The sequence below is a fragment of the Ochlerotatus camptorhynchus genome, unplaced genomic scaffold (assembly GCF_037179485.1).
Source record: "Ochlerotatus camptorhynchus isolate MF236.1 unplaced genomic scaffold, CSIRO-AGI_Acam_v1.1 ptg000019l, whole genome shotgun sequence".
In the NCBI taxonomy this organism is placed as follows: domain Eukaryota; kingdom Metazoa; phylum Arthropoda; class Insecta; order Diptera; family Culicidae; genus Ochlerotatus; species Ochlerotatus camptorhynchus.
In genome coordinates this window covers 532,258-551,653 of record NW_027040511.1, presented here as the reverse complement: position 1 = coordinate 551,653, position 19,396 = coordinate 532,258, and the positions used below count along the sequence as shown (strand labels likewise).

The following is a 19,396-nucleotide window of genomic DNA, read 5'->3' as shown; positions in this document are numbered from 1 at the left end:
TTCCGTGAAATGGTGCACTAAATTAGCTCAATCAGTGAAGGCACAGTTATAAAGCAAAATGGCAAGATGGTTCAGATAGTACATTTATCAATTTATTTGTTTGTCAAAATCAACAAGTTCAATAAAAACAATAAATAAATCAAGTAGATGACCCATCTTGCCTCACCTTACCCTACATTAATTTTTCGGATTGGAAATTTTCTCGACTTCCCTGGGCATAAGGTATCATTGTACTTGCCACACAATATACAAATTCATGCATTGGTTGGCATAGAAAGCTCTCAATTAATAGCTGTTGAACTCGTAAGAGCGTCAAAGCCAGTTAAAAGAAGAACATTATTTAACACGGTACTTGCACAGTAATTTAATGGTAAATGATGTATGATGGGTGGTAATAAGTGGTGATTGGATAGTAGCATAACTTTTTTTTTAAACTTATGTATTAATTAGAAAAAAAAAATGTCCACAACTCAATCATCACAACCACTGTTGTTGAGTGAATATCAAAGACCAAGCGAACTGTTCATGGTGCTATTTGTGTAGTTGTACCACTACTACATAAATGCACAACACTGCAATACATATATGTAGAAGTAGGGGAACTAGGGGCAAGAAGGTCACCCTAACGATAGTGCGTTGTTATATGCGGTTCCGTGAATATTTATAGAAGTTTGTGCACCAAATCGTCTCTATGTATTATAATTGAAAATAAAATTAAACCCTATAAAAAAATGTCAAGGATTTTTTTCAAAATGTCATGTCGTACCTGCTATGGGTCAAGAGGGCCACTCTTATGGGGCGAAAAGGTCATAGGTCTAAAATGAGTGAAACTGATAAAATGTTCATTTATAAACAACAAATTACGATTCCTAAGTTTGCCAGCAACTGCTTTTATTGTTTATTCCACAAAAATATTGATTTAACGATATATTTTATGTTTGATAATATTTTATTCAGTGCAAATTTTACGAAAACAATGAATATTGGAAACATAAATGCCCCATTGTGCTAATTTGTGAACATGTTTATACAATTTTGTACATAAATGTAGGGGTGGTACTCTTGCCCCGTATAAAGTTTATTTCAAGGAATATGATTTTTGATCAATTAAAGGAAATATTTAATAATTGATTGTTATTAATGTTTCAATTAATCATCAATTGTGACGTCTGAATGCAGAAATTGTGAAAACCTTTTCAATACAACACCACAAAATGATTTTTTTTTTTGAATTTTTTTTTTACTACTTCGATTTGGACAAAAGTGTCTAGAATACTGTATAGGAATATCATGCTTTGATTTGATTCATGGTGAGATAGGATTGAAATGTTTTCATTTTCAAGATATATTGAGGGTGACCTTCTTGCCCCTAGTTCCCCTAAGTATAGTGAAGTGACCGCTGTTTTTGTTTTGCGTACAAGAGCAATCTGGAAGATTACAGCTGATAATGCATACTGCATATTTCCTAACCGAGAGACTTGACTGCCTTTGCTGTTTTCTACCAATTGACCAATCAGTTGACTTTGGACTATCCGCGAACTCGATCGATTATTATAACACAAACTAGCAGGAATGGCCAGCTTTGAACCTACCGAGCACCAGCATACGCGTTACAATCCTCTGAATGGGCAATGGATTCTGGTTAGTCCACATCGCATGAGGCGCCCATGGTCCGGACAGGAAGAGCATCCACAACTACTCGATATACCCGAGTTTGATCCAACCAATCCCTTATGTCCTGGTGTTACCCGTTCCAATGGAAGCGTAAGTAATAAACGATTGTCGATCACGTAAACTATACTGAAATTGAATTTAATTTCCAGAAAAATCCTATTTACACTTCTACATTCGTTTTCACGAATGACTTTCCGGCATTGCTAGAGGACGTACCTTTGCCGCCGGAGAGCGATGATCCCTTGTTTCAAACCGCTGGGGCCCGTGGAACTTGCAGGGTGATGTGTTTTCTCCCCAAGTCCAATAAGACCCTTCCGGTTATGACACCGAAGGAAATCCGAACTGTCATTGATGCTTGGATAGCGGAATTCAAAACACTGGCCAGCAAGTACACCTGGGTACAGATTTTCGAGAACAAGGGTGCCAGTATGGGTTGCTCGAACCCTCATCCGCATTGTCAGATTTGGGCATGTTCGTTTTTCCCCAATGAACCCCGCATAAAGGATGAAAAGTTACGGGAATATTACCAGAAGCATGGCACTGCATTGCTCGATGACTATGCCAATAAGGAGATAACGAAAAAGGTATGATCTTGAATGACTGTAAAACGATAAGCCAATTAAGTGGAATCCGATTTGATATTTGTTTCAGGAACGGGTTGTCATCGAAAATGTGGATTGGTTGGTGGTTGTACCATTTTGGGCTAGTTGGCCTTTCGAGACAATGATCATCTCACGTAATGGAAATCGCCGAATTTCTGATCTTAGCTTGCAGCAAATCAATAACTTGGCTATTGTCATCAAGGAATTAACCACAAAATACGACAACCTGTTCAAGTGTTCATTCCCGTATAGTATGGGCTGGCATGGGGCACCAACGGGAGATTTAACCAGTCAAAACGATAAGCACTGGACTCTGCATGCTATCTATTATCCGCCGTTGCTCCGTTCGGCCACAGTGCGGAAATTTATGGTGGGATTCGAATTGCTTTGTCAGCCTCAAAGAGATCTCACACCCGAACAAGCGGCCAGTAGATTACGCGAGCTCTGTGGCAAAAAACATTACACCGAACATATTTAGGCTTTCTCAGTAGATTGAAGGATTATCGGTGTATTGGAATGGTGTTGTTTATTTTCAATCGATCATCCGTTCGAAGTGCTAGAATATTGTGAGTTAATAACAGCACTAAGCTGATAAGAATATAAGGTTGTTTTTCTATGATTTCCTCACACTCTGCCTCCTTTCTAGGGTTTGTAGTTCATGTAGCAAAGATGCAACATTGTAGCGTAGCCTATGGAACATTGATACACTCAGCTCAAAGCTCAGGAATTCTCCATCGGTTTTCTGGATGTGAAGAATGATGGTTGGGTGCCGTGACGATGATCTACAAGTAGATAATAAATGACTCTTGTTTGTAATTACAATAAAGGGGTTATTCAACTAATGTTTGATTGTGTTATGCCTTGATGTGAAACGCAGATTACATATGAGACTTACTAGTTTAATGATTATTTAGGAAAGCTTTCAAACTAATATTTTTTCGAGTTTGAATTATTTGAAAAGCTAATATTTAAGGCGCAATTTATGTTGGTACATTTTCTAACAATTCAAACCCAGTTTTTTCGACACATCATTTTAGATTGCAGAAAGCTGTTGCCATCGTATGTAAAATAGCAAAAGGAATTTTGTAACGACTACTTTTCGCAATCTGAAAAACGCACCAATGCAATTTACACGTAGCACCAATGCAATTTGCATGTAGTTCTTGACCTACATGAGTTCCAAATTACTAATTATTGTTTCACCTGAGATAGGACCCCCATCTGGTACTGCGATGAGCAGTTATACTGCCGCTATTCGCATAACAGTCCCATATCCTATGGATTTCCTATCTACATACACTCTAAAAAATCTTCACGTTAGATTTACGTGAAATATCACGTAACTGATCTGTATTTAGAAAATCTCAAATGTTACGTGACGTTAGTAACTTTGACCTGCATTGCACGTCATGTCCACTAAAAATGTTGGTGAAATCGACCGCATATTCACGTAAACAGATTTAGTGTATTTGTGTTTGTGTGTTTGGGACTTCAATATTTCCGCAAAACGGGATTTACGTGATTTTCAGGTACGCAAACAAAATCAATATGGCGTCACCGAGCGTGGACGTGGATTTTCCAGCAGTTTGCTGTAAATATTGGACGGTAATTTTATTTTTTACATTAATTGATTTATGATTATATATCGCCTTTTCTAGTTTTATAATTTCAGACGGTAGCATCAGCATTTTGGGTCTGCAAACCTTGCTGCTTGTCAGAAATAAAAAAAAAACTTATACACGTTTCTACCTCATAATAAACAATTAGTCAATAATTTACAATTTTATGAGTAGATATAAGCATTATGTTTAACACGTGGATTGACTGCTTCTATATTATTCCATTATTATCATTCAAAATTCACGTACAAATTACGTGAAAAGCATTTTAAACAAAACGGTATGTCACATAAAAGTTACCAGTTGTCCAGTAGTTTTCACCCCGATTTCACGTAAGCAGTATGTGGAAATCAGGTCTTATTTACCTGACTAATCACGTAGATAATCGAATCTGGATTTTGATCGACTACGTGTAATTCCGGCAAAAGTTACGTGAAAAAATGGGTGGACGAAAACCACCTATGTTTTCACGTAATTCAGACGTGAAGATTTTTCAGAGTGTAGGACTGTTATGCGAATAGCGGCAGTATAGTACATGTGTTTTTTGTTTAAACTGCAAACGTTTTTCAGACAGTGGACAGTGATTTTACACTGAAAAACTGGCCCTACGGCCCCCTTCTGTGCTTGAAAAGGAAAACTAAACTTCAAACGTTTTTAGACAGACTTGAATGAAAGAACGTTCACTTCGGAAATGTACATTTTCAGAGAAAATCCAGTTTTACCGGACTTGGACTAACTGACGTCACGTGTGTGCTGAAATACGTGAAATGCTCAGGTTGTGGGTCGCCATTAGCGCTACTCATTTCCTTCGACTAGCCATTAATGGGGTGTTTACACTTGTGCTGATTCTCGTGCTGGTGAGCATGTCGTTATCAAACCTTTGGTTATACAATCCAACTTCCACTGTCCGGCAGTGTTTTATGGAAGAAAAATGTTTGCAATATAATCTATTATTATCTTATACTGATCCCATTGCAAACAATTTTAGCCCGGAAGTTGAAAGGTGATAGCTCTGTTGAGATTCAGTAACCCATTTCAGAATGCCTGGTCACTCACGTCCATTCCGAGATTACTTTCACTTACAACAAGCCCCGCATACACGTAGTACCGATATAAAATGTATATTGGTACTGCGTGTACATTTCCATCATCAAAGCAATTCCTGCTTAGTAGATGGCACGTATTTAGTAGGATGCATTTCATATTTGTATATCTAGTTGTAATCAGTTAGATCTCACCGCTTATGTATTATGTTCTTGCTGCTGAATCTTTGTCATCTCGATTCTCGTTGAGTCCTCTCTCTTTCTCTATCACTTTTCGATGTTTTTCGTATCTCTTCATGAATATTGTAACCTTTTGCCTAGGCATCTCCACTGGATCCTCATGTGCATCTATCACTGTCTGAATAATCCGTTACATCTTGCCTTTTCATGTTTCAAAATCTTATGAATAAACGCTTCCACTTCCTGGATGGCGGCCCGCTTGATTCACTCCATCATGATGACCTTCAGTTTGCCTATTAGCCTCTACCACTTTTCGTCCTTCAGACACAAATCCGAAATCGAATATTTTTTTTTTACACTATCAATTTTAAAGTTTTCTAGATAGAGCTGGAATTAGGGCGTAACAGCCTTTGTAAACAATGACTTCTCTTGTTGATTTCTTGGAATTCAAGGCACGCCTACACATACCAACATATCCATCGGGTAGGAGAAGTCTTCCTCTACTCGATGGTGATGTCGATTTGCCATAGCTCTCCATGACTTCCGAGAAATCATCGAGAGAAGTCATTGATTACAAAAGCTGTTACGCCCTAATTCCAGCTCTATCCAGTTTTAATCGTTCAGATTTGATAAAATCCATAAAAACACAGATACTCAGCACATATGTAAACAGGCCATAAGCCCTTTTTTATCTGCTGAACTGAAGCTAGTTTAGTAGCATGCCTATGTCTGGATATCCCTTAGCTCAGGCAGTAAAGCCGTAGTTATAAAGCAATACCATTCTGAAGGCGGCTGGGCTCGATTTCGGGTTGAAAAATTTCTCGACTTAATAAAGTATGATTGTACTTGCCACACAATTATCCTTATTCAAAAATAGTACATGCATAGAAAGCTCTCAATTAACAACTAAATACTCAAAGAACATTAAGTTGAGGGCCGGCGTAAAGTCCCAGTAGGGACGTAACACAACCAAAGAAGAAGGAATTTCTGGATATAAATTATACTGTGCAATACGACTTTCTAGGACAGAAAATTTTTACCTAATCTTATTGTCTCCCAAGTTAAAGCCCAGAATGTTTTTTGTGCCCTAACTCATCACGTTCTTAAGGTACCGCTCTCTCTACAACTCTCTGCTACAACGAACTTGCCACGAGAACAACGAAACGCTAGCTGTTAATCCTCCTGGCTGCCCTGGATTTATCTGTCCCGCTTTCTTCCTAGCGTAAAGCAAGACGGGGTGGTCGAAAATCTCGTTCGTGATGGTCTGCAGACTGATGAACCAAATAAAGTGAAGAGCTTTGAGTGGGTTGGTTTATTTCCTTTAAATTCCGTTATAATTGCTTATCTTTTGACAGATACGCGTATTTCGTCTACTACTTGCAGACTTCATCAGTGTAAAGTAGGGTTTTTGATCTGATTTCCGTCCTACTAAGGACATCGCGCACTTTACCACGCTTTTTGGAAAGGGTTTGAACAAAACATGGAATGTTTTCATCAAAGATAACTTCTAAATTTATCCACCTTTTCATACGTACCGTTGGATTTGATAAAGAGTCAAGCAATTTTAAGATATTATTAAAAGTCTAACACTGCTTCTTGCTTCTAAATTCGTCCTACGCGTTTCAATTCCGTACAAACGCATTGAAACGCCATTAGATTTCCTTCGTCCTACGGATAAACGGAGAAAAAGGGGATGCGCTAGGAGCGCTTCTTTTGTTTTGAGAACAATGAGCGTAAATATGCATACAATGCGCTCTAATAGGATTTATGTTGTAGCTAATGAACTAAAGTAAACCCCACACGCATCAATATATTGATGCGAAAGGGAATTATTGACAATAATATTGATGATGTGAATTCAGAAATATTGTCAATCTCGATGTATTGACGTCAATATAGAATGTATTGACAATACGATTATTGTCAATAAAAGCAATCGTGTAGGGTCCACTTAACGGATCGGAACAAACGTATTATTGTTTTGTGCATTGTGAAATCATTGATATTATTGATGATTTCTGCTCGATAGAACGGAAATGGGCGATTACGACGAAGTAGCGCTCTTCCCTACTCAATTAAAAAAAAAAAGTGATTTCATTGGTGAAAAAGGCACCGACCTTAGATCGATGAATTTCATCCCATTTTTTCGAAACTCAAAGAGGCAGCCGGGGTGCAACGGCACTTGGCCGCAGGGGATTGTGTTAATTGAATTCGAGGATACTCGGGCAAAACACGTGGTATGGCTTCCTTCTGATGCCCCCGCATCTAGTGTTAGTCCAGCAACAATCCCCCTTGGTAATCCAACTGGTACATCTTTTGGAACTCCAGCACCTCTCGGTACTACAGCCCCTTTATGTACTCAAGTGCCAACGTACGACGCCAAATAATTTCATCTGACGACGTATAGGAACGCAGCCGAGACTTGATCACTCTGAAAAATATTCACGTCCGATGTAGTCAGGTAAATAAGACCTGATTTCCACGTACTGCTTACGTGAAATCGGGATGAAAACTATTGGATATCTGGTAAGTTTTACGTGACATTCCGTTTTGTTTAAAAAGCTTTTCATGTAATTTGTACGTGAATTTTTAATGAGAATAATGGGAAGTATATATCAAGGGAAACGTGTCAGAAGGGTCTAAGTCGAAACGTAAACAATGACTTGGATCATCGGTTTCTTGCGAATGACAACACACCCACTCAAACTAACTAAATCATCTGACAGAGAAAATGTTTGTTCTATGAGCTGGTGTGGTCAGATTTCGTGGGTGCGTTCAAAGTCATTGTTTACGTTTCGAGTTATACCCTTCTGACATGAAGAGCTTTGAGTGGGTTGGTTTATTTCCTTTTAATTCCGTTATAATTGCTTATCTTTTGACAAAAGATAAGCAATTATAACGGAATTAAAAGGAAATAAACCAACCCACTCAAAGCTCTTCATAAAGGGATTCCGTTAAGAGGTTCGACAAATTTAAAGGATCCTTCTGACATGTTTCCCCTGATATAGAAGCAGTCAATATTATGCAATTTTATCGGGAGGATATAAATTTCACGTGTTTAAATAAATACTTATTCTACTCATAAAATTGTAAAATATTGACTAATTGATTATTAACACCTGTTTGTACACGCAGAAAAATGAATTTTTGTTTCAGGGCCTAATGTATTTTGTTATTGATTCAAAAATATCATATCACTATTCCAACACAAAATATATTTGAATCAACAATCGGATTATCGACTCTACAACCGGTTTGTTGATTCAAAAATATTTTTCGTTGAATTAATCGAATAATGTATTTGAATCAATACCAAAAACATATTAGGCCCTGAGCCAAAAGCATATCCATTTGAATTTAAAAATCATTTATCTGCGTGCAGACTCAAAATGCTGATGCCACCGTCTGAAAGTATAAAACTAGAAAAAGGCTACATAGGGGAAATGGCTCTAATGTTGGATCTAAGATTGGGCCCATCGCTAAAAATCTGCTATTTATGAATTGTATCTAGATCAGTGTTGGGAAAATATCAAAAAATCAAATCTCATCAACGCCCAAGATCACGCTTGATTTTCGTAGACAAAATTCTACAAGCAAACTACTGCGGTTTATTTTGCAAGCTGTGATATCGCAGCTCGGAATATCAAGCTAACAAAACTCACCAACTGCAAATCTCACCAAACTGTGGTGAGATTGAGTTTAATGATTTTTGCTTTACACCCGAATGCAACCGAAGCTTCCATAAAGGCTTGCAGCAGTCCCTTCGCGTCTGCCATCGGTGAAGATTAAAAAGAGCTAGCAAACTATATATGCTCTCTCTTTCTAAAAAAACGATGTGCAGTGGAATCATTTTTGTATCGAGTCAACTCTCAGCTTGATTTTTGCACGCTGTGAATAGTCTCGCAATATCAAAGGAGCTTGTAAAATCAATATCAAGCATGATATTTTGTTCCAATATCACGCGTGATATTGCGAGCGCATGAGAGCGGAAAAATATCAATTGATTTCTGATTTTGCCAACACTGATCTATTTTTTTTTTTTTTTTTTTTTAACTCTTTATTTGTTCCAAATTCAAAATAAATTACATTTCATTTTTAACCTAGGTGCTCCAGTTACTACAGTAACTTACCAGCCTTAATTGTTATGATATATATCTAAGTGTTTTTACATTGTTCCTGTCTTGGCAATTCAGTGTTTTAAACAGGTTTTTTAAACCTGCATGTCAGTATAACAATTGATAGCTTAAAACTAAATAACTAAAACTAAATCTTATCTAAGTATAAAGGGAATTAATCGTTGCAATTGAGGATTGTAACGATTTTTGCCGGAAATTATTAATTATTTTGTTGGACATTTGTGCTAAAGTCTCAACATTCGAAATTCTATGTACTTCGGTAGTACTGTACCAGGGAGGCAACTTCAAAATCATCTTCAGAATTTTGTTCTGAATCCTTTGAAGTGCTTTTTTCCTGGTAGTGCAACAACTAGACCATATTGGCACAGCGTAAAGCATGGCCGGTCTAAAAACTTGTTTAAATATTAGAAGTTTATTCGTCAGGCAAAGTTTGGATTTCCTGTTTATAAGAGGATACAAACATTTTATATATTTGTTACATTTGGCTTGAATGCCCTCAATGTGATCTTTAAAAGTTAATTTATGGTCAAGTATTAATCCAAGATATTTCACTTGGTTTGACCAGGAAATTGGAACTCCGTTCATAGTGACTATGTGACTACTACTAGGTTTCAAAAAGGAAGCCCTGGGCTTATGTGGAAATATTATAAGTTGAGTTTTGGAAGCGTTGGGAGAAATCTTCCATTTTTGTAAATAAGAAGAGAAAATATCTAAACTTTTCTGAAGTCTGCTGCAAATAACACGAAGACTTCTTCCTTTAGCGGAAATGCCTGTGTCATCAGCGAACAAAGATTTGTGGCAACCCTGAGGCAAATCAGGGAGGTCCGAAGTGAAAATGTTATACAATATAGGCCCAAGAATGCTACCCTGAGGAACTCCTGCTCTAACAGGTAGTCGATTAGATTTGGAATTTTGATAATTTACCTGCAGAGTTCTGTCAGTTAAATAATTTTGAACTAATTTCATAATGTAAAGTGGAAAATTAAACTTTTTCAATTTAGCAATCAAACCTTCATGCCAAACACTGTCGAATGCTTTTTCTATGTCTAGAAGAGCAACTCCAGTTGAGTGGCCTTCAGATTTGTTTGAACGAATTAAATTGGTAACTCTCAAGAGTTGATGAGTAGTTGAATGCCCATGGCGAAATCCAAACTGCTCATCTGCAAAAATTGAGTTCGTATTGATGTGAAGCATCATTCTATTCAAAATTATTTTTTCAAAAAGTTTACTTATTGAAGAAAGCAAACTTATTGGACGGTAGCTAGAAGCTTCAGCTGGATTTTTATCCGGCTTCAAAATTGGAACAACTTTTGCATTTTTCCATTTATCAGGAAAGTATGCCAAATGGAAACATCTGTTAAATAATTTTACCAAGAAAGACAAGGTACTCTCTGGGAGTTTTTTGATGAGGATATAGAAAATTCCATCATCACCTGGAGCTTTCATATTTTGAAATTTTTTAGTTATAGACCTTACTTCGTCCAAATCAGTCCCCCAGGAATCATCAAAAATATTTTCCCGAGAGAAAATATTCCGAAAATCCAGAGCAACCTGATTCTCAATAGGACTAGTAAGACCCAAACTGAAATTATGGGAACTCTCGAATTGCTTAGCAAGTTTCTGAGCTTTTTCCAAATTTGTGATCAAAATTTTACCACCTTCTTTAAGCGCTGGAATTGGCTTTTGAGGTTTTTTCAAAATTTTTGTGAGTTTCCAAAAGGGTTTGGAACTCGGGTCTAATTTAGAAACATTATTTTCAAAAGTTTTGTTCCTCAGGGCAGAGAATCGCTTTTTAATTTGTTTTTGCAAATCCCGCCAGATAACTTTCATGGCAGGATCGCGTGTTCTTTGAAATTGTCTCCTACGGACATTTTTAAGACGGATCAAGAGCTGAAGATCATCGTCTATTATAATTGAATCGAATTTAACCTCGCATTTTGGTACTGAGGCAGCTCTTGCTTCAACTATAGAAGTAGTCAGAGATTCAAGAGCATAATTAATTTCATCTTTGGTTTGCAAAGGAATGTTTGGATCGAAGCTATATTCCATAAATGTTCGATATTGCTCCCAATCAGCCCTATGGTAATTGAAAGTAAAGCTGTTGGGATTGGAAATTATTTCTTGGGATATTTCAAAAGTTACTGGAAGGTGATCAGAACCGAAGTCAGCATGGGTAACCAATTGGCTACAAAGATGACATGAATCAGTTAAGACCAAATCAATAGTTGAGGGATTTCTTGCAGAAGAAAAGCATGTTGGGCTGTTTGGATATTGAATAGTGTAATAACCTGCAGAACAATCATCAAACAGAATATTACCATTGGAATTGCTTTGAGCATTATTCCATGAGCGGTGTTTTGCATTAAAATCACCAATAATGAAGAATTTAGACCTATGACGGGTAAGTTTCTGGAGGTCACCCTTTAGAAAATTCTTTTGCTGGCCTACGCATTGGAATGGCAAATAGGCAGCTATAAACGTAAGTTGTCCAAATTTTGTTTCAACAGAAACTCCCAAAGTTTCAAAAACTTTGGTTTCAAATGAAGAAAGAATTTTATGCTTGATTCGTCTATGAATAATGATGGCAACGCCACCACAGGGTCCATCAAGACGATCATTTCTATAAATCAAGTAATTTGCGTCCTTCTTAACCTTATGGTCAGGTTTAAGGAACGTTTCAGTTATAACGGCAATATGCACGTTATGAACTCTCAAAAAATTAAATAGCTCGTCTTCATTATCTTTAAGAGATCGAGCATTCCAATTTAAAATGTTTAATGCTTTAAAATCCATTACTGAATTTTAAAGTCATGACAATATTATTAGCAAATTTTACTCCAGTTTGAATAGCATCAAACATGGAGTTAGATTTAAGCATATCAGAAATCATGTCAATTAATGAATTCTGTAAAAATTCCATTTTGGGGGCAGTAATGCTTCCTAAGTCAAAATTGTCAAAATTTCCGTTAGAACGTTGGTTAGTATTTTGATTTCTACCCGCTGCAATAGCAGCATAGGTAGCTCCATTAACTCGCTGAACATTGTTAGCAGCGAGGGGAGTAGGTACAGATGAAACATTTGAAGCAGGGGAGATATTTGTACCTACGGGTACGAATGTAGAATTTGTTCCTCGCTGACCGTTGTTAACAGCAGAGGAATTTGTACCTGGTCGGAAACGTGGAGCGTTTCCTACCTGTCGGTTAGAACGAGATTGTAGGATCGCTTTGCGAGTCTTACATTCCCAAAAATTGGATTTGTGGTTTTCACCACAATTTGAACATTTAAATTTCTTAGGATCTTCCTTCACAGGACAGTCGTCCTTTGCGTGAGAGGAATCACCACAATTCATGCATTTAGCTGGCATGTAGCAATTTTTAGTTCCGTGACCCCATCCCTGGCACTTACGGCACTGAGTGAGGTTTTGGAAATTTCCTCCAGTCTTCCTGAAGTGTTCCCACTTCACTCGGACATGGAGCATAAGGCTAGCTTTTTCTAAGGCCTTAAGGTTGTTTAGTTCACTAGACTTGAAGTGAACTAAATAAAAATCATTAGAAATCCCGTTGCGCGAATCGCCAGGACGGGATTTTATTTTCATTTTGATTACTTGGAGTGGCACAACTCCAAGTAATTTTACCAGTTCATCTTTGATCTGATCCAGGGATTCACCACTGGGCAGTCCTTTCATGACAACCTTGAACACACGTTCAGTTTTGGTGTCGTAAGTAAAAAATTTGTGCTTCTTCTCAGTAAGATACTTGAGAAGACATTTAAATCCGTCCAAGGTTTCAGCCAATACACGGCATTCACCCCGACGTCCAATTTGTAGTGAAAACTTAACTTTCACGAAATTCAAAAGTTCCATGCGAAGAGCATGGAAATCGGTAGTGGTTATCACAATAGGGGGAATCTTTTCCTTCTTGGCATTAAGCCGGGAAAGTTTACTAGAATTTTTCTTGGATGATGGATCATTCTCATCATCCGTGAGCAAATCAAATTGATTACTCAAATTAATTTCTTCAGAAGGGGGGTCAAGAGTTTGCCCCTTTCTTTTGCGTTTAGGCGCCATGGCGGCAGTAAATTTTTTATCCAAATCGACTTCCAAGCAGATTACTATAAGAATCTGAAGGATCGAAGAGGAATTTTCCAAATCGATATCCAAGAAGGATTACCTCGGGTAGGGTCCAAACAAGGATCGAAGAGGAATAAGAGGAGTTGAACAAGGTAGAAAATTTTTACAGGTTGAGCACTGAAAAGTGCGATTATGCGATTATCCAAATCGACTTCCAAGCAGATTACTATAAGAATCTGAAGGATCGAAGAGGAATTTTCCAAATCGATATCCAAGAAGGATTACCTCGGGTAGGGTCCAAACAAGGATCGAAGAGGAATAAGAGGAGTTGAACAAGGTAGAAAATTTTTACAGGTTGAGCACTGAAAAGTGCTGTTTAAATTTGTTGTAGCTTTAGGTAGTAGTAACACTTCCTTAAGCAAAAAGCAAATAGATCCGCACGGCAAGAGAGCACGATGCGGACTGCCAACACTGATCTAGATGATCGCGTCATTGGGACGGTACTAATGGATATTTTTGGTTGCTATTGAAGAATTTAGTCGATTGCTGAATTTATGTATGGGCCCAAATTAGGGACACTTAGGGCGACATTACATACATTTCCCCTATAATCATAAATAAATTGATGTAAAAGAATCTAATTACCTAACGCCATATTGATTTTTTTTTTTTTTTTTTTTTTTTTTGTGCACCTGAAAATTACGTGATCTCGTTTCGCGGAAATATCGAAGTCCCAAACCACACACAAACACAAATACACTAAATCTGTTTACGTGAAAATACGGTCAATTTCACCAACATTGTTAGTGGACATGATGTGTAATGCAGTTCAAAGTTACTAACGTCACGTAACATTTGAGATTTTCTAAATACAGATCAGGTACGTGATATTTCACGTAAATCGGACGTGATGGAATTCGATTTTGATTGGTCAATTTAAATGTTTTTTAGTTGGTATTACCACCACATGTGTCGCGCATAGTCAATTTCCTTGCGTTTGACGTTTACACACTACTGTCATCTGTTCAGCGTACTGCCTATCACAGTATACTCAATAGATGGCGGCATGGCGGTAGTATTTTAGCGATTATGTTTTATATTGAAAAATATTCAATGTGTTTGTCGGTTTGTCTATGCTTCAATTATCTAGAGCGCAAATTACGATATGACCTTTATGCCAAACGGGGTGGATCTAGATCGAAATACATTTTCAAGTGCTTCAGAGATCAATTTTTTCCTCGTATTTACTGCCACACAGTAAAATCAGACCCAATTTTCTTAAATTGGCTATTTTTTAACTCAGATAGAGGTTTCCGCTATGTTAGTCATTATAATAGGTGTTGAAATTTGCAAAAAAATACCTGTCAATGAAGGAAATATTGATGCGCCAAACCAGCTTTCTGGGAGGCGACCGAAGATTACGCATCTCTCGATAGTTCAGACTCAATGGATCTCGATGATGGTGAAGAACCTTTACGATATCGTTAATGCAGTCATCTCGGAATTTCAGCTCCTTCAAAGTTTCCTTCAATTCATCATCCTTGACGATTCCCTTGGGATAGCGGAGGTACAGCTGGATCAACTGGAGTATGGCAGCAAATAGTTCGCAAAAGTGCTCCGGCACATCCTGATTTGATGCTTGGAGTTTCTTCACAGCACGATCCAACACCTCTTTGGAGCATGACTTGGTTTCGATGTAGTGGACGCAAACTGCATTGAAGATAGTGATTGATTATTATTTTTGTCTTCATTGACCTCAATTACATACTTTGAATTATAGTTCGCAACACTGCTGTAGACTTTAACTCGGGAACATATTTTTGGTAATTTTTATACACTTTTGTCAGCGAATATTTAAAATTTGAGGACATAACGATCCGATAAGAAAAAAAATGATTTTCAAAGACCGAAGTCGTACAAAAAGGCATGAATGAATTTAAAATAGTAAACAAAATTCATCATCTCATGAACAACTAGCACTAGATTACAGTCGAGGCAAAATGAACAACTTTTTTTATTCATCCTGGACAGTCTGTGCGCAGTGTCTTCTCTTCAATTTGTTTACAAAATTGAAAGGATTGTATTAATTTCGATGGGGTAAGTATGATTTAACATTATTTCCCGTTAATAAAAACCACCTAAAAGCTTCAATTGAGCACATTCTCACAGGTCAGCTATCAATTTCCTCGATCACAAACTGAAGCCCGCAGTACAAAGCGACGCAATTGACGATGATTTTCACCCACTTAGTAATCTCATTTCAAGTGATCGAAGGGCATTGGAAGAAGGATTTATGGCCTACCCGGTAACAAAACCTCCTCTAGAAATAGTCTTTACGTTGCATTGTCCTATCGTAATTCATCGCCTAAAGTTGTGGGTCCATATGGGTGCACTAAAAACCACTGCCGTAGATGTCTATGTGCAGAACAAAAGAGGCAATTTTGACAAAATAGGAAGTGGAGAATCACAAACAGCAGAAATATTTGAGTTCGTAAACATTCGTAAAGTAGCAGCTCTTTCCGAACCAGCAGATTCACGGATTGCACAGTATACTTTATTTCCTACTGTGGGATATTTACTGGCCAACTGTTCTGTCATTAAGTTAGTCATCAAAAAGACTGCTCGCTGTGTTGCAGTGCTCCGAAAAATAGAGTGTTGGGGTCAGCCAGCTCGTAGTTGCTCTAAGCCGGTAAAAGATTCCATCGAAACTATGTGGTACAAAAATGCACATCTTATTGAAGACGATTTTGAAACCTTGAGTAATGAGGCACCTGATACTCCAGCAACCGACATACCGGAAGAATTCTTGGACGAGCTAACTTGTGACATAATGACAATTCCCATGATTCTGCCCTCGGGTAAACTGGTAGATCAAATGACAATAGAAAAGCACAATCAGGAGGAAGAAAAGTGGGGTCGACAAGCATCGGATCCTTTCACAAGCCTTATCTACACTGAAATGAGGAAGCCAATGTTCAACGCAGCGTTGAAATCACGCATTGACCAATTCCTCATCAAGCATTCCGACTCCACTAAGTTCCAGCAGCTACCTCGTACTGTTGGCACCAATCTACGTTCGATGACAACCAACAGCATCCACTATGTTTCTACTTGTGTTTCCCGAAAACGTAAGCTAGAAAGTGAACATCCTGAGTTGGATTATTCATGTTCTTCGTTAGAAGTTGCTGTCCGAAAGGCACTTTCCACTGCCACGAGGTATACTCTATCTGCCGTCGACGAGGAACAATCTTTGAATTCATGTCACAGCTGCATGAAGAGTTTAGGATGTTTTTATCGAATTATTTCCTGTAAACATTTAATTTGTCGAGATTGTTTGGAAGCTCAAACACAAAGCCCATCGTCATGCAAATGCAGCTGTGGCATGAGATTTGAAAGGAAATTGGTGGAAAAACATCATGTAAGATGAATCAATAAAGGCATGAACAAATAATACGTTTTGAACGCTATAATTATTGATGACCGATTCCAGGGTGCCTTCCATTCATTTTTAAAAAGAGTGGCGGCAAGCATTCATGGGCGTCTTTAGTGGAATACCTATATAAAAAAGAGAGAAGGGTTTGTAGCGATCGGACACGGAATAAAGAACGATTAGTTACGAAATACTTAAAATCTTTATTTTTACTTTCAATAGAAAAACAACCACGTTCGCGCGTTGATAACTGCGTAGCAAAGATTGACAGTGTGGTAACTGAATAGCTGGTTAGATCATTACACACGCGGTAAACTATAGCCGAGGTAGACGAACCAAACACCATGCCATACTGAGTAAGACTGATCACTCTACCAAGAGAACATCAGGAGAACCACCGCACATCTCACACATATATGTAAATGTGAGTCACTCTACCACATCCCCTTTTTACTCAAGGTATGATTTATTTTATATATTTAGCATCAATGTTATAAATAGATATACGATTTAAACAAAGAAGGATACTTATCTTTATGGGCTATAGATGGCCTTAGGTTTAAGTGCCCTTCCTGAGCGTCGTGGTTGGATGGTTGTCAACAGCAGGTCCGAGTCCAGACCAGCACTCCCAAGATCCGACGATTCTTCGTTCGCTCTTATGTCAACAGAGGCTTCTGGTGTTGAGTAGTTATCTTCGCGCTGATCATCAGTGTTAATTTGTACGGGTTCAACGATCGCTTTCAGGTGTGAAGTGTTACGGTCATATGTTTTCCCAGTTTCTTTAGATTGAACAGTGACCCTTGATCCCTGCCTGTCTGTAACAGTGAATTTCTCCTTCAAGAAATTTGTAGACAGTTTGTTTGTTGGACAGAGGTTCTTCATGAGGACTGTGTCTCCAATCGAGAGACCGCTCGGTTTCGCTCTACGCTTCACATCCTCCCGCTGCTTTCCAAGTATTTTTTTCTCACAATCTTGATCTCTGAAATCGGTGCTAGGTGGGATCGTTTCAAGATCCTCAATACACGGCAATTTGGTGCGCAACTTCCGGTTCTGGAGAAGCTCGCTTGGAGCTTTACCTGTTATCGTATGTGGGGTATTGTTGTACAGTTCCAAGTAGTGATTTAGTTCAGCCTTCCAGTTATCATACAAAGCGTTTGCAATCTTCATCCTTTTCAAAAGTGATCTGTTTTGGCGTTCGACTTCCCCATTCGCTTGCGGCCAATAGGGTGATGTGTGATTGAGATGAATACCATTCATCTTGCAGTATTCTTCAAATTCGCAAGATACAAATTGTTTGGCGTTGTCTAACGTAATCGTCCTTGGTGGTCCCCAAATACGGAAAATACGCTTCAATCTTTTGATAGTTTCTTGAGCGGTAATTTTGCTCATGACTTCCAGCTCCATGTAACGACTGTAGTAGTCTATGACCACGAGGATGTATTCTGCCGATGGCATTGGCCCGAGGAAATCAATTGCAATATCGACCCACGGACGATCGGGTAACGGTCGTCGCATCATCGGTTCCGGCGGATCGGGAAGTTGAACTAATCGACATCCTTCACAAGCTTCGCATGTATCAATGGCTGACTGGTCTATGCCTGGCCACCAGCATCGTTCTCGTAAGCGCCGTTTCATCAGGGACTGTCCTGGGTGCCCCTCGTGAGCTAACTGAAGCATCCTTTGGCGTAAGCTTACGGGTATGACAAGTTTGGATCCACGCAAGATTAGTGAATTCACATACGTATACTCATGACGGAACGGGATGTATTGCTTCAGATCATCACAGTTCCAAGAGTCGTTTACGATACACACTTTCAACTTCTGCATCTGTGGATCAAGTGCGGTGGCATGTATGACTTCTTCAATGTCAACAGCGGCGGCCTCCTGGATAGTACGAATGATGATTTCTGTTTCGGGATCAAAATCTTCTTCATTGATCACAACTGTCAACACTGACAACGACTCAGCTGAAATACGCCGTATAAACACCTCACATTCATCACTCCATTCATTGTCGTTAATGTGCGCTCCTAGTCTAGAAAGAGCATCAGCCAAGTTGGCCGACCCTTTACGATAAACAACCTATAATTATTTGAATTAAAATTGTTTACATTTATAATTTATTCAATAACCATCTTACTTTGAACTTAAATGCTTGAATGCGTAGCATCCATCTCTCAATTCTAGCAGTTGGTCGTGAAGTGGCCGTGAATAGAGTTTCCAGTGGCCTATGGTCAGTCTCTAATTCAAAGCTTATTCCCAAGAGATAAATTCTGAAACGTTCGACCCCCCAAACTAATCCCAGGGCTTCCTTTTCAATTGGAGGATACATTTTTTCAGTTTCCGAGAGACTTTTTGACGCATAACTGATAACTCTGGGCTGGTTTTGCTTGAATTGTATTAATACAGCACCTAATCCAACTCCCGATGCATCTGTGACCAACAATGTCCGGTCTTTAGGGTCGTAATACCCTAGATGATCCAGAGATCCAATCATTTGCTTAATCTGATCAAATGAACTTTGGTGCTCCGGTTTCCAGGTGAATGGTGTTTGCTGCTTCAGTAATTCTCTGAGCGGGAAGTTCATAGTAGCCAAGTTCGGAATAAATCGTGACACGTATGTCACTAAACCAAGAAAGCTCC

The 19,396-nt window shown here is 38.4% G+C and overlaps 3 protein-coding genes across 3 annotated transcripts; 2 read left to right on the top strand and 1 right to left on the bottom strand.

Annotated features, from left to right (window-relative positions):
- The first annotated feature begins 1,460 nt into the window (after positions 1-1,460).
- On the top strand, positions 1,461-3,118 carry Galt (Galactose-1-phosphate uridylyltransferase). The gene is made up of 4 exons (XM_065223907.1): positions 1,461-1,764; positions 1,824-2,258; positions 2,326-2,842; positions 2,923-3,118. Exons 1-3 carry the CDS (start codon positions 1,573-1,575, stop codon positions 2,752-2,754), a joined length of 1,056 nt encoding a protein of 351 aa, XP_065079979.1. The 5' UTR covers positions 1,461-1,572; the 3' UTR covers positions 2,755-2,842; positions 2,923-3,118.
- On the bottom strand, positions 2,786-15,305 carry LSm-4 (Like Sm protein 4). The gene is made up of 3 exons (XM_065223920.1): positions 15,092-15,305; positions 14,685-15,033; positions 2,786-3,058 (listed from the first exon to the last, which is right to left on the bottom strand). The coding sequence occupies exons 1-3, from the start codon at positions 15,249-15,251 to the stop codon at positions 2,890-2,892; spliced, it is 678 nt and encodes a 225-aa protein (XP_065079992.1). The 5' UTR covers positions 15,252-15,305; the 3' UTR covers positions 2,786-2,889.
- Positions 15,306-15,354: 49 nt separating this feature from the next.
- Positions 15,355-16,776, top strand: LOC135702852 (RING finger protein 37). The gene is made up of 2 exons (XM_065223897.1): positions 15,355-15,420; positions 15,493-16,776. The coding sequence occupies exons 1-2, from the start codon at positions 15,416-15,418 to the stop codon at positions 16,748-16,750; spliced, it is 1,263 nt and encodes a 420-aa protein (XP_065079969.1). The 5' UTR covers positions 15,355-15,415; the 3' UTR covers positions 16,751-16,776.
- Positions 16,777-19,396: the final 2,620 nt, after the last annotated feature.

Coding starts and splice junctions, on each gene's coding strand:
- Galt (XM_065223907.1), top strand. CDS start 1,573: ATGGCCAGCTTTGAACCTACCGAGCACCAGCATACGCGTTACAATCCT. Junction 1,765..1,823: donor TTACCCGTTCCAATGGAAGC/GTAAGTAATAAA, acceptor TTTAATTTCCAG/AAAAATCCTATTTACACTTC. Junction 2,259..2,325: donor ATAAGGAGATAACGAAAAAG/GTATGATCTTGA, acceptor TATTTGTTTCAG/GAACGGGTTGTCATCGAAAA.
- LSm-4 (XM_065223920.1), bottom strand. CDS start 15,251: ATGCCTTTTTGTACGACTTCGGTCTTTGAAAATCATTTTTTTTCTTAT. Junction 15,034..15,091: donor GTTGCGAACTATAATTCAAA/GTATGTAATTGA, acceptor TCTTCAATGCAG/TTTGCGTCCACTACATCGAA. Junction 3,059..14,684: donor AATATTTCCTTCATTGACAG/GTATTTTTTTGC, acceptor ATCTACTTGTAG/ATCATCGTCACGGCACCCAA.